This window comes from Misgurnus anguillicaudatus, chromosome 12 (genome assembly GCF_027580225.2).
Source record: "Misgurnus anguillicaudatus chromosome 12, ASM2758022v2, whole genome shotgun sequence".
NCBI classification, from domain to species: Eukaryota; Metazoa; Chordata; class Actinopteri; order Cypriniformes; family Cobitidae; genus Misgurnus; species Misgurnus anguillicaudatus.
In genome coordinates this window covers 31,382,606-31,396,222 of record NC_073348.2, presented here as the reverse complement: position 1 = coordinate 31,396,222, position 13,617 = coordinate 31,382,606, and the positions used below count along the sequence as shown (strand labels likewise).

The 13,617-nt window shown below is 34.5% G+C and overlaps 1 protein-coding gene across 1 annotated transcript; it reads left to right on the top strand.

The window, feature by feature from the left end:
- Positions 1-646: 646 nt before the first annotated feature.
- mogat2 (monoacylglycerol O-acyltransferase 2) lies at positions 647-12,732 on the top strand. Its single transcript, XM_055208222.2, has 6 exons — positions 647-1,213; positions 1,487-1,665; positions 5,784-5,988; positions 6,659-6,833; positions 7,232-7,431; positions 10,906-12,732. Exons 1-6 carry the CDS (start codon positions 1,120-1,122, stop codon positions 11,058-11,060), a joined length of 1,008 nt encoding a protein of 335 aa, XP_055064197.1. The 5' UTR covers positions 647-1,119; the 3' UTR covers positions 11,061-12,732.
- The last annotated feature ends 885 nt before the right edge of the window (positions 12,733-13,617 follow it).

Sequence of the window (13,617 nt, the reverse complement as noted above, 5' to 3'; positions counted from 1 at the left end):
TCGCTCGTAAAGCTCCGCCCACTCAATAAGTTAATGAGGCTAATGTTGTGAAAACGATATGCTGTGCTCAAAATATGTACATAATGATTGGTCTAAAACACCCAGACCCTTATATGTAGCATATTATTGTATTTTATTAAATATATTACTTTTATAATTGATTTAAAAAGCAACAGTAACGGTAATAAAAAGCAATAACAAATATTTCGTGCATTTACAAAGTTGTACGTTTTTCCACGTGATAACTATTTCCACCAAATAATTAAACATACACACAAATAATAATAAAACATATCAATAATAGTTAAAATAATAACAAATATCAATGTGATATTGTAGTTTGACTTTACTTTGACTTGATCTGTTTTGATAAAGGTCAATAAAAAATACAGAACAGAATAGTAAAAGCAAAAAATTTCTGTATACTGTACACTCAGCAGAGGGATTTTTAAAAATAACTTTAATCAGTAAGCCATTGACAAACATGTAAAAAAATTCAGGCAACCTAAAGTGTGATTAATCTGGTTTAATTAAAATTAATTTTGTTGTATAACTTTAAAAAAATATTAAATATGACTGTATCAGACTATCAGCATGTATAAGGGTCAAGTAATAGCTGTAAGATAACTGCGGCATGTTGTCACTTTTTAAATGTGTGCAAAGTTTTCAAAGTGAATATAGATTGTTAATGTTTATCATTTAATATATATTGTTTTAATTATTTAGTAGATCTTTATCTTTTAATACAACTTACAAAGCATGCAAAACATTGAATTTGCATAGTCTTCAATTTCGGACTAAATGCAAATTGACACCATGATTATGACAGGCCTGTGTGTAGGGTAAAACAAACGCATAATATTTTTTACATGAATGCATACTTTTAATGTAATTTTGTCCAGCTCATTGCCTCTGGAGTCAAAGGTCTCACTAGTCTAGTGTACTCTTAGGTAATAATCCTATCAAATGGAATGAATGATCAGATAAGTAAGTATGAAAGAAGGCAGGTAGCAGACCAGGACATGGTACCAGACTTTGACCTCAGACTGAAGATCCCTGCTCTGCTGATCTCTCGGCCTCTCTTCGGCTCTTGGCGTCTTCGTGAGGTCTGGTTCAGCCATGAAGATTGATTTTGCTCCATCCAATTTGCCTATTGTTAGGAGGCTACAGACTGCGGTCGTATTGTTATGGGTCTTCTCTTTTCTGGCCCTTGGTAAGTGCATTTGCTTTTATTATTCTAATCTTCTTACACACATTGCAAATAATTCTTCTTAAATGATGTGTAATATAGTAAGTTTTAATTTCTTTTTACAAACAGAAACTCTTACATACAGTATTAAGTTTTACATAGTGCTGATACAGTAGAGTATTAAAAAAATATACATTTGAGTCTACAGACTGTGGAGCATCTGTATGCTGATATGTGATTGGTCTATTGGCAGATCAACTTGTGTATAATGTTTTTTTTTAATGTTTTATTTCTCAGCCCCCCTTTGTGTAGTATTGTTCCTCTGCTTGCTGTTCACACGATTTTGGCTCATCAGTGTGCTCTATGCTATCTGGTGGTATGTTGACTGGGACACGCCCTCAAGAGGAGGTAGAAAGGTGCAGGTGCTCTGCAAAATGCGCATGTGGGAGCACATGAGGGATTATTTTCCCATAAAGGTAAGCCAGCATACTTACATACAGTAAGTATTTCATAGTGAAACTTAACCCATTGGTTATTGCAATCAACTTTTTATATTTAATTATCCCTGATGAAAACAACAAACAATACAATGTACTGAAAAACTCATATGTCTGAAATCAGGTATATACTGAAATAGTGTGAGTACATTCTGGACAGTATCTGCCAAGTTTTTATTTTCATGTGACCCCTTGATCCTTCACCTATGATACTTACAACAACTGTGAAAATAATTAACTTGAGTGTTGTTACGTGTATAATTTAAACACAAGCAGTACATTTATTGAAAAGAGACACCTTTTTCACAGTTTGCTGAGATATAGCCTTTTTTTTACATATGGTTTCAGACAATTTATTTCGCACAATGATTGAAATGCCTTTCATATATGCCTTTGTAGTATGGAAGCAGGTGATTTTAAACACAGGGACTTGATGTGGCCATCAAATACTGCCATCTAGTGTCTAAACCTTGCACTCGCATCCATTATTGTGTGCCAGACTTTAAAGGGATAGTTCACCCAAAAATGAAAATTCTGTCATCATTTTCTCACTCTCATGTTATTACAAACCTGTATGATTTTTTTTCTGATGAATACGAATAAAGATATTTTGAGGAATGTTTGTAACCAAACCGATGATGCTCATTCACTTCCATAGTAGGAATAAAGAATACTATGGAAGTGAATGGGGCTCATGATGTTTTTTTTACAAACATTTCTCAAAATATCTTCCTCCGTGTTCATTAAAACAAAGAAATATATACAGGTTTGTAAAAACATGAAGGTGAGTAAATGATGACAAAATTAAAATTTTTGGATGAACTATCCCTTTAAGAAATCTATTAGTGTTTATGTCCTGAAGTGTGTTTATTTAATGCATGTTTTTCTAAACATGCTCCTTACAGGATAACAGTTAAGTGCCATCCCTAAAAATCTATTATATTTCACAGATATATTAGATGTATATTAGATGTTTTAATTCCTGACTAGAAAATATTTTTTTTTCGTAATTATTAGTATTAAGTGGTTATTATATAATAATAATAATTATTATTATTTATTTGTAAAGCACTTTTTATAGTTAAAAACAATCCCAAAGTGCTACTTGCAGTCAGCATATGTGTTTTATGAATCAATGTGAGGTCTTTATAATAATTTGTCTAAACATCTTTGAAGCAGTAAAGATTTAAACTGCCTGCAGCTTTTCCCCAGGTCCCCAATAATGATTTGGTTTGGGTTATAAACAAATTTGGAAATTCTGCATGTAAAGACACATTTTTTTGTCATGTATTATTGCCACTTGGTCTCTGGAGAATGTAACACTTTGAAGTTCATTTATAAGAAGAGTTATGTTCCTCTGTACAGATCAGATTATCTGAATAATAACAAAAACAAAAGCTAGATTTATAGGGACTTCTTTTTGTCTTTTGAAAGTATAAATTGATCAATGTTGTTTTGGTAACCGATCTTGCTATACTTTGTACTCTCTTCTCTCTGAACATTTATGAAAGACTTGTATTTTGTTTTTCTTGACAATGAATGTACTGTATCATCCGCATCAAAACAACCTGATTTATTTACTGTGTCAGGAAGATATTATCACTTTATCACTTTACTATCTGTTAATACAGGATCCCCCTTCAGTACTTATCCTGAGCAGTCGCTCTTTGTTCTGAGTTAATGTTACTGTAAACAATACAGGGGGCTATAGACCCCATCCCAATCAAAGCTCAAAGCTCAAGGTCATGGTCTAAAATATCCCCCAGCAAAACAACTTCACAGTTTTAATATTTAATGAATGTAAGAGGATTTAAAAAATAGGTTTCTGAATTTTTCATTTTCTTTTTCTATTTAAATGAGATTTTACACAAAACCTGTGTTCTTTGTAATTTGAGTGAGATTTGTATTACTCATGTGAACTTTTCCTATCGTAATATGCAATTCTATGTTTTGTCCTTAGAAAATTTCTAGTTGCTAATGCACCATGCCATTTTGATTTGTCTCAGAGACAGAACACAACATATGACTAAATGCGTCATGAGAAATAAAAGCCAGTGCTGTATTTAAACAGAGCGTTTGTATTTGGAGTAAATAATTGATTTGATCTCCAACCAGTGGTGCAAAATTCCCTTATATCCTTAAAAATCCCCTTGGCCTAAAAGCAGAGATTAGACATCTTCCAGTAGGCAGACTCTTGCTTTATCACATGGATTTTTAGCTGTTATGCATGTTAATGTTGAAATACTGTGTTGATTCATTATAGGTGATTTTAGTTTTGTGAATCAAACTTTGATGACATCAGTAATAATGAGTGAAATAACAAAATGTGAATTATTTGTGTATTATCGAACTATTATACTGAATCAAAGATTGTTTACACTCTTGAAAAAGATCAAAATGTATAGAAAAAGGTATATACTGTATAAAAAATAGAAAAGATTCAGGTCAAATGGTTAGCATTGAGAAAAACATAACCATAGTGTTAGTAAACAGTTAAGTGCTGAAGTATTTACTTAATAATTAACCTACTTGGAATCGGGGACATGTTGAGTAAATCACAAAATACTTTGGTCAAGGAAAAACTCAAACATAAAGATCTATAAAACTATGTTTAACACTACATGTCTGTCATTCTTTTATCATTAGGGTGCACCTGTTTGTTTATTCTTGAAGATAAATCTGATTCCTAGAATGTCTTGACTTCTACCGTATACGCGAAATAGTCTTACATGATTTTGATTGGAGTCAAACGGTTGTGTGTTGTTGACTTGAAGTGTTCATGAGTGTTATCTGGTCCTAGATTGGTGTTAAAGGGCATGATTGATCAAAACACTATATACAACTGCATTGCATGTGAACTATACATGATCAATGACTTTTAACAATCAGTGACCTCTGCCCTGTATTTTGAGAATGCTGAACTTATCACAAATCAAAGTACAAAAATATGCATTTTTTATGGATTAAAGGAACACTGAAAAAAAATGATTCATTGAATGTACTCAATTTTTTGGGGTAAGTGGTTGCAATCAATTTATTTAAGCTACATTTAAACAAAAGTTTTTTGCTTTGTGTTGTATTCCTATATTTTTTTGTTTAAATGTAGTTTAATTAAATTGATTGAAACCACTTACCTAAAAAAACCGGAGTAAAATTAAATGAATCATTTTTTTCCGTGAACAGTTGTCAGAGCGTGGACAGCGCTTTAGACATATACACCATTTTGCCAGACAAAATTCAACCAAAATACATAAGATTAGATTCCAGATTTTCAAATAGTTGTTTCATGGCCACATTTTGTCCTATCCTAACAAATCATACCTTAACAGAAATCTGATTAATTCACCTTTCAGATATAAATCTCAATTTCATAAAATTGACCCATTTGACAGTTTTGTGGTCCAGGATCAGATATTTGTAATTGTTAAATTGTTTATAGCACAATGGCACTTCAGGCAACCCGATTTTGAGTCTTGTGGCCCTTTCCCAATCTTACTGCCATATTGCTTTCTCTTACTAAATTCAATAATAGTTTACCCCATAATGTATTGTATTGTTAAACTTTTTGATGAAACAGCGGAAATGGTTAAATATGTAAGCAATAAGGTACGAGAAGCTGTGCTGTATCGTGAATAAGTAACGGCTGAAGGACGTTGTTAGGCACAACGCGAAGCGGAGTTGCTTTTATAAAACGGTTACCACACAATATTAAAGTAAAAAAAAATGAGTGCAACTTTCATGAAGTTAAATCAATAAAAAGCATTCCTTCCACTAGAAAAAATAGACCCTGACCATGAAAAAATGTGTTCCAATGTGTAATATGCATGAAAGCTCAAATAAAAACAACAAATGATACATGTGGTTGCTAAGGGTGTTGCTAAGGCCCAGTGATCAACAGAACCGTTAGGTGAAGCGGTCATAACAGTGTTTTATCATGAATAAAGCACACCTATTGACCAATCAGAATCAAGGATTGGAACTAACCGTTTTATAATCTTTTATAATATATTATTATTTTTTGGGGACCGTGACTGTTTTGACTGATAATGTTTCACCTCTCTGTTAAAGTATTTTTTTTCTTTCTTTGTCTTTATTAGCTGGTGAAGACCGCTGATTTGGACCCCAGACAAAACTATGTGCTGGGTTTTCATCCTCATGGTATTCTTGTGGCTGGTGCTTTTACAAATTTCTGCACAGAGGCCACGGGTTTCAGTAAACTTTTCCCCGGACTAAAGAGAAATCTCCTGATGCTTCCTCTCTGGTTCAGAGCTCCATTCTTCAGGGATTACATTATGAGTGCAGGTCAGAAGCTTCACTTACTGTACAAATCCATACGTTTTCCACATGCGACAAGACAAACCCTATAGGCATATGGTTATAAACCTTATCAGTAATTCATGCTAAAAAGCAGATAAATGAGAACTAAGTTACTAACCATTTCAAAATACATTTCATCAAGTATTTGTTTTATGTTTAACGCACAATGACCTATACTGATATAAAATACTGATAATCCCCCTGTATAGTAATGTTAATGCACATGTTTTATTGTCGTTATATGTTTCATTTCAAACAATTGTTCTTGTTAACACTGTGCATTAACTTATGTTAAGAGTTGCAACTTTTGATCTAAAAAAATTATTAGTAAATGTTAAATTTGACATAAATTAAGATTAATAAATGCCGTAGAAGAATTGAGAAGCTTTAAACAGCACCTCCGTCAAAAATGAGATAATGCTTTTGCTTCAAATCTGCTTAATCCCGGCCTTACGCCATTCAGAAATTGGCCAACACCATAAAAAATTCTCATTTACAAAAAAAAACATGTCAGACGCACTTAGAGGGTTTTTTCATATGAGCTCTTCAATGTTAGTTTATGTTGGCTAATGTTAATAAATAAAACCTAAGTTACCAATCTTGAAAATACTTATGGTTATTTTGACATTGCCTGTGCCCCAACTGTGTATGCCAGGTCTCGTTCCATCGGATAAGGAGAGTGCCAGCTACCTGCTCCAAAGCAAGGGGGTTGGGAACGCTGTGGTCATTGCAGTTGGCGGTGCTCCCGAGGCTTTGGATGCCCGCCCTGGTGTCTACATCGTTCACCTAGCCAACAAAAAGGGCTTTGTTAAGTTTGCAATAGAGCACGGGTAAGTCGAAGCTGATTACTTAATGGTATAAAAGGTTATCGAAGACTAATATTGTAATCATGTCGGTTGTGCCACAATGGACTATTTCTGAAATACAGACTTGTGCAATCTACAGCTGCAATGAAACAGCGCTAATTTGATGAAATACTCTGTGACCCCAACTGAGTGCAACTGAGAAATTTTCATAGTTACTGTATTTCATACAAAAAGAAATTACCAGCTGTGATCAGACTGTGTAAATCTTTAAAGAAAATTTAAAGTGTATGATTTATTAAAACAGAATTTTAAAGTCATACCGATGAAGATACTGTATATAGAATGATGTGTTACAGTATACCTGCCATTCTAAGGATTTCAAATTGTTAGATTTTGTTTAAAAACTATATTTTTGATTTCAGGGCCAGTTTGGTTCCTGTATATTCATTTGGAGAGAATGAGGTATTTGATCAGGTGGAGAACCCTCGTGGAACCTGGTTGCGGTATATTCAAGAGCGCCTGCAAAGAATCATGGGTGTTTCGCTGCCGCTTTTTCACGCACGTGGAGTTTTCCAGTACAGCTTTGGCCTAATGCCCTACAGAAAGCCAATAAACACTGTTGGTAAGTTAAATGTTTTATTTAATTAAAAATTGGTAGTATCTGGTCACAATTAAGTACAGCTTTGCACCTAAATAATTCATATTAATATCTCAAAGGTAAATGTACCAAAGGTAAATTCAGTACCAAATACATTTCTGTACCTAATGGTACATATTAAGAACTTTTTAATGGGTACTGCCCCAGTAACAGTAAGGGTGCATATTTTGACAGTGTAGTGTACCAATGTATGGGTCTTATCTAGTTCATACTGTATTTTAGCTTACTACAAAAAATGTTTATTTGGTTATTATGGCTATTTTCAACCCGTTGGGTCAAAAAGGGACGAACCCTGTTAGGTTGTAACTTAAAGGGCAACTATTATGGCCTTTTTACAAGATGTAATATAGGTCTCAGGTGTGCCCAGAATGTGTCTGTGAAGTTTCAGCTCAAAATACCCCTATGGTGGGAGCAAAACGGTCTGTTTATGAACTGTAAGTGGGCGGGGCTTTGTCAATGTGACCTCAAATTTGTTTTGTCAAAATAAGTGCCTGCTGCACACGCGTTGATACCGTTTATGATAAAAGAGACGCTAACGTTCACAAAATACACGCAAGACACTCCCTGAACAGTAGGGCTGTGACGATTAATCATACAAATGTGTGTTTTCTCAATGAAAGAATTTGAATGAATTACGGTAAAATCAGTGTTGTTTTCTTCAACGACGACGATAACGAAATGATTTCATTGATGCACCTATTTTTTATGACGCTAACGCGACAATGGCTAGCTAAAAATGTCTCTACGGTGACGAAAACATGACGAAACGCTTTCGAGTTTTCGTTGACGAAACGAGACGGAACGAAAATGATTATAAGTCTGACGTTCATAATGCATGTCATTTCTGCCTATTTTGCGTGAAATCTGTCTGTTGTAGCTCAAAAGTATCAGCAATGCTGCCTCTTTCTATCCTTGTTTTGGGTCAACACAGTCTCACTCACGCTCACGCCCACCACCCGGCTGCCGCGGCGCCGCTAATCCGCGCACGCGCACCAGATTTCAAACAACAACAACAACACACCTGCGGCTGTGGCGAGTTCGCAGGACCGTAGGGGTGACGCCAATAAACGGAAACGACGAGATGATTTATGGACATACTTTCAGTATAATCCATCAGACAGAAAACGGAAATATATTGGGAGACGACGGTAAATGTGGCCACAAACTAGGTGGGAAGAATACCACCAACCTCAAGCGGCACCTGAGGGCTCATCACGCTAATATTTTTTAAAGGTAACTAACAAGTCACGCTGTTAACTAACAAGTCACGCTGTTAACATATGTTAACATACAATTTTACTCGACATTTGGCTTGTGACATATTTCATGGTAAGCTTAAGGTTTTTGCTTGTCAAACCTAAGCCCATTTCCAATACTTTTTGTGGTGTATTTAAATAAGGCAAGGCACGCGTTTCTCAACTTTATAAGCGAGGTCTCAGCGTAACACACAAACTCAACATGAGGGTATATTAGGCTAAACTTTTTTCTTCATAACTTTTTGTTATGACATGCGCAGAAGGCACACCGACTAAAACAACGGCAAGCCCTCAGGGACAACCTTAATGCACATTTTAATTGTATTAAATACACCACATTTTTTAACCTAAATTCATTGGTTAAAAAAAATTTTTTTTACTCAAATTGACTTAAACTTGACTAAAACCTTTTTGCGTTTTCGTCGACTAAAACTTGACTAAAACCTTTTTGCGTTTTCGTCGACTAAAACTTGACTAAAACTATACATTTTACAAGTGACTAAAATGTGACTAAAACTAAAAGCATTTTCGTCTAAAAGACTAAGACTAAAACGAAAACTAAAAGGGCTGCCAAAAACAACACTGGGTAAAATGCCGCTACATCCAAAAGCCAGAGGGCGCTCTCGTGTAGAAACGGCATTTGTGCCACAGAAGAAGTAGCATTTAAATGCTATTCCAGGAAATGTCTAGGGATATTTATATCGCTGTCCTTCAGATTGTTTCAGGTATTTTCATGATAATACAAATATTTTTAAATTCACATTATAAACGACTCAAACTCATAGTGATTTTAGATGGATAAGGATCACAGAGCCGTAGTACAAGCACAAGCTGTGCATGAAACACAAAATCAGAGCCTTGCGATTCGATTTCAGGCAGGTCTTTTTAATGGGGAACACGATTTATCGTCACAGCCCTACTTAACAGTACACTCTGATTACGCATGAGATTATGCGAGTATCTGGCAAGCGCGAGCGTCTCTTTTATTATAAACCCTTTAGACGTGTCTGCAGCAGGAACTTATTTTGACAAGACACGTGATGCACATAGGTTCACTCGACGCGCCGAACACATTTTGAAATTACGAACCACACACATGACGGGCTACATACATGTTGTGACAAACTTCGTATCGTGCGCCCTCGAAAAAAGAAATCACTTTCATGAGGATTAAAAAAAACAAGGAGCGGGTGAATTTCTTTTCATTGTAGAGTTTTTGTGTTCACACACTGCCAACACACATTATGTCCAAACACTTCGTAAAAGTTGATTTTGCATAATAGGTGCCCTTTAACCCTTTGTTGGGTCAAACATAAACAATTTCTGGGTTAATTTAACCCTTTTTGACCCATTTTTTTAGCTTGTTACAAGTTCAAACCATGCCAAAGGCCATGTGGTTTGAGAATGGTGTTTGCTTTTACGCAGTCTTTTAAAAATCACAGATGTATATATCAGCAAACGTGAGGTAAATGGATTGCTGGACTTCAGAGATTAAAGTCTGCCAATGTCAAGATACAGTATCTGAGTTGCCTGGTAGAGCTGAACAAATATACAGATGGCAGTTTAAACTGCTAGTGACCTCCAATAGTTAGTTATGACAAGATCATTTACAGTAAATGTAAGTTTGCCTCTAAAAAATGACAGTTTTGTATGCTGTACACTTTGTAAAATATACAATCTTTCTCTAAATGGACCAAAAACATTGACGATTAGATCTAACTGGTTTTTGGTCCAATAAAAGCTCTGGAGAATGACAGTGCAATGTTAAATGAAATGTTTGGCCAGGATGTGAAATAATAATATATGTGTTTATTTGAAAAAAGCCCTTTGATATGTTTAATTTCCGTCTCAGTATGTCAGGGTATGAAAAAATTGCATTCTTCAAACTATTTCACGGTGATACCCAGATTACACTGCAGTCTTTTATTCATTAATTCATTCATGCGTCTGTACTTTCCACCAAATCCATGCAGGACAAGTTTCATTTACTCAGTATTATGAAGTTTGTCGGTCCTCTTAGAACAAGAAACTGTCTTAGACAATCACTAGCCCACATACACAAACTCACTTACAATGCTTGCTTTGTTTTTATATTTGATGCTAATATTTGAATAGGCCCAATTCTCACATTAGCTTTATTAGACAGTTATAATCACCCTTTTACGTTTTTATTTTTTTTAAGTGGGACGGCCAATCAAGGTAGAGAAAAAGGAGAAACCCAGCGCAGAAGATCTGGACAATGTTCATCAACTCTACATGGATGAACTTGCACAGCTGTTTGAGGAACACAAAAGAAACTATGGAGTACCTGAAGACTCTCATCTGGTGTTTCAATGACCTGACGGCATCACTGAAGTGTGTGTGTGCGTGTGTGTGTGTGTGTGTGTGTGTGTGTGTGTGTGTGTATGATGTAAGAGTAAAGATTTGTCAATTGTATTAGCTACATCATCAAATCATTACTTTGATTATTTTACAAAAGAAATTACAATTCATTTTTTTTTAATTGTTGTTGTTTATACTGTTTATGCTTTATAGCACTTGAAAAACTTCTAAATAAATTTACAGCTCTTTATTACGGATCTTGGTATGCTGGATGACTCAAAAAAAACCCCCAAAAAAACCCAAAGATGTTTGCGTCCTTACTGATTATTTCAGTGTTGTGTAAAGGTTGCCGTATAGGAAAAAGTTCACAATACCCATTCACAATATGGTGTAAAATCTGAATTACATTAATTTTTGATTTCAGACAGATAGACTTGGATCTCGTTTCCCGAGCTTTTCCAATGCAATGGTCAGTTCGTTTCACAATGCACATGTATTGAAGGACACATTTCTTCACAACCATGTTGGTTACGCAGAAAATAGCCATAGGCTGCCAAGATGTCCACACCAGTAAAACCCATTTCAAAGACATGAGAGAGTTATGAGTAGATGAGAGACTTAATGTCATGGGTTTAAATATAGTACAAATATGATATGTGAATATTGGGTGAGAGGTAGAGCCTGCAATTAAGTATAGAAGAAAATAAAATGGTCTGATTCGTGAATGGTGGGTTTTAGGGGGAGGTAAGGGGTGTTTTACTTACCTTGAATTTTTGGCTCTTGGACTGACAGGTGTTGACTCGTGTCCCATGCCATGTGATAACAACCTGAGAGGCTATTTAAAGTTGCCAGAAGGTGAATGAAAGGCTATCGGCTAGATTTGTATAGCCGGTACAACTTGTATCAAACCTGGAATGTTTCTTAATTCATTCCAGTAATTCAAAGGGAATTATAATAATTTACAATATACATTATTTACATGATTAGAGCTGTACAAAGTTCACTGTTAATTGCATTATGGAAATTAGTACACTTTATAGGGACATGATGGAGATACAAATGATCCCATTCGCTCTTCATCTTGAAGTGGTCATGGAGGTTGTAGGGTGGGGTATATGTGTAAATACATACAGTTTGCATAAGTGCCAGGGTGTGGATGTGTGTATGTCTAAAATGTGTGTATGCTCTATGCTTTGCTCTATGTACTTTAAACCTGTTATGATTCTCATTTTGATGTTCATCTGATCTATTATTGTTCATTACTTTTCCGAACAAAGTACAAAGAACAAAGGGCAAAGTACAAGCCAGCCAGATGCTTGGTACGGTCTTTATCAACTACACCTTATCTCCTTTTAACACCATTGCTTTAAAAACAAGCAATGTGGATAACTAATGCACATCTTCTGTACTCATTTCTGTTGATGAAAAGAATAAAACAAAAGATCAAAGAAGGAAGAAACAAGACCAAAACATCACATGGCACAAAAATTTTAAGATTTTCCCATGAAATAAGTATGCCACTTTATGAACATTCATGCGTTCAATTAGGAAATCGATGTGAAATTAATGACAAATCAAGACTTTGAGTCCAAAGTGCGGCCAAAAGATCTCAGCCAGATGGACTTTTGATATTGATACTGTACAAATTATAGTGTAACAGTTTATGCAATAAACTGTCTAGACCGAATTTATTTCTTCATCTTAGTTTGATGATTGGCACTCGTTTATCAAATATCATTATTTTACCCTCAGTGACTTCAAGAAAACTGGGATTTTCAGAGGATATCATGAATATTGCATTTATTAAAATAAGTTTTAAATATTACGATGATCAGGAATATATCACTTCCATAAACCTTGAAACAATAACAAAATATTAGCTTATTTATTATTCAATAATAAAATGAATAATTGTCAATTAAAAATTGTAATTTGTAAAAATAGCCATAGATCTACTTTACTCAAATTAAACTGACTAATGTTGAATACATTTTTGAAAAAAATGTTCATGCCAAAATGTCTAATCATGCAGTCTACGTTTCTAAAATGTGTAGCAAACACAGCAGAAGATACATTCAACATTTGTCACTTATCAAAATCAGCATGAATGCAAAACACATAAAGTATGCATTAAAACACAGAATAAATTATGCTTAAGTTATAGCACATAAGTTTTAAACTCTATTCAGTATATGAACAAAATAGTACTCAGAATAGAAAGATATTAGACAATTAATAGTTAGTCAGTGATAAGAGATTAATCGCCTCTCTGCAATCTGGCAAGATAAACTGGGCATAGAAAGTTACTAGCCATAGCAACTTTATCATTGGCTGTATCAAAAATAAATATACTGGGGTATATGAAACATCTAAAGGCTGATATCTCTCACAATCATTTTTAATCATTTCTTTTGAAGTTTGGTAAAAATTACTTACAAAATGGATTCTTAAATGCATGTTTTTTTATAATTAATACAATATTTTGCACCAAACTATTCAAGTTAGATGTTATACTTTATGAAGCTGAAATATAAAAAAATCATAGACAATTCACATGAAAAAAACCCACACC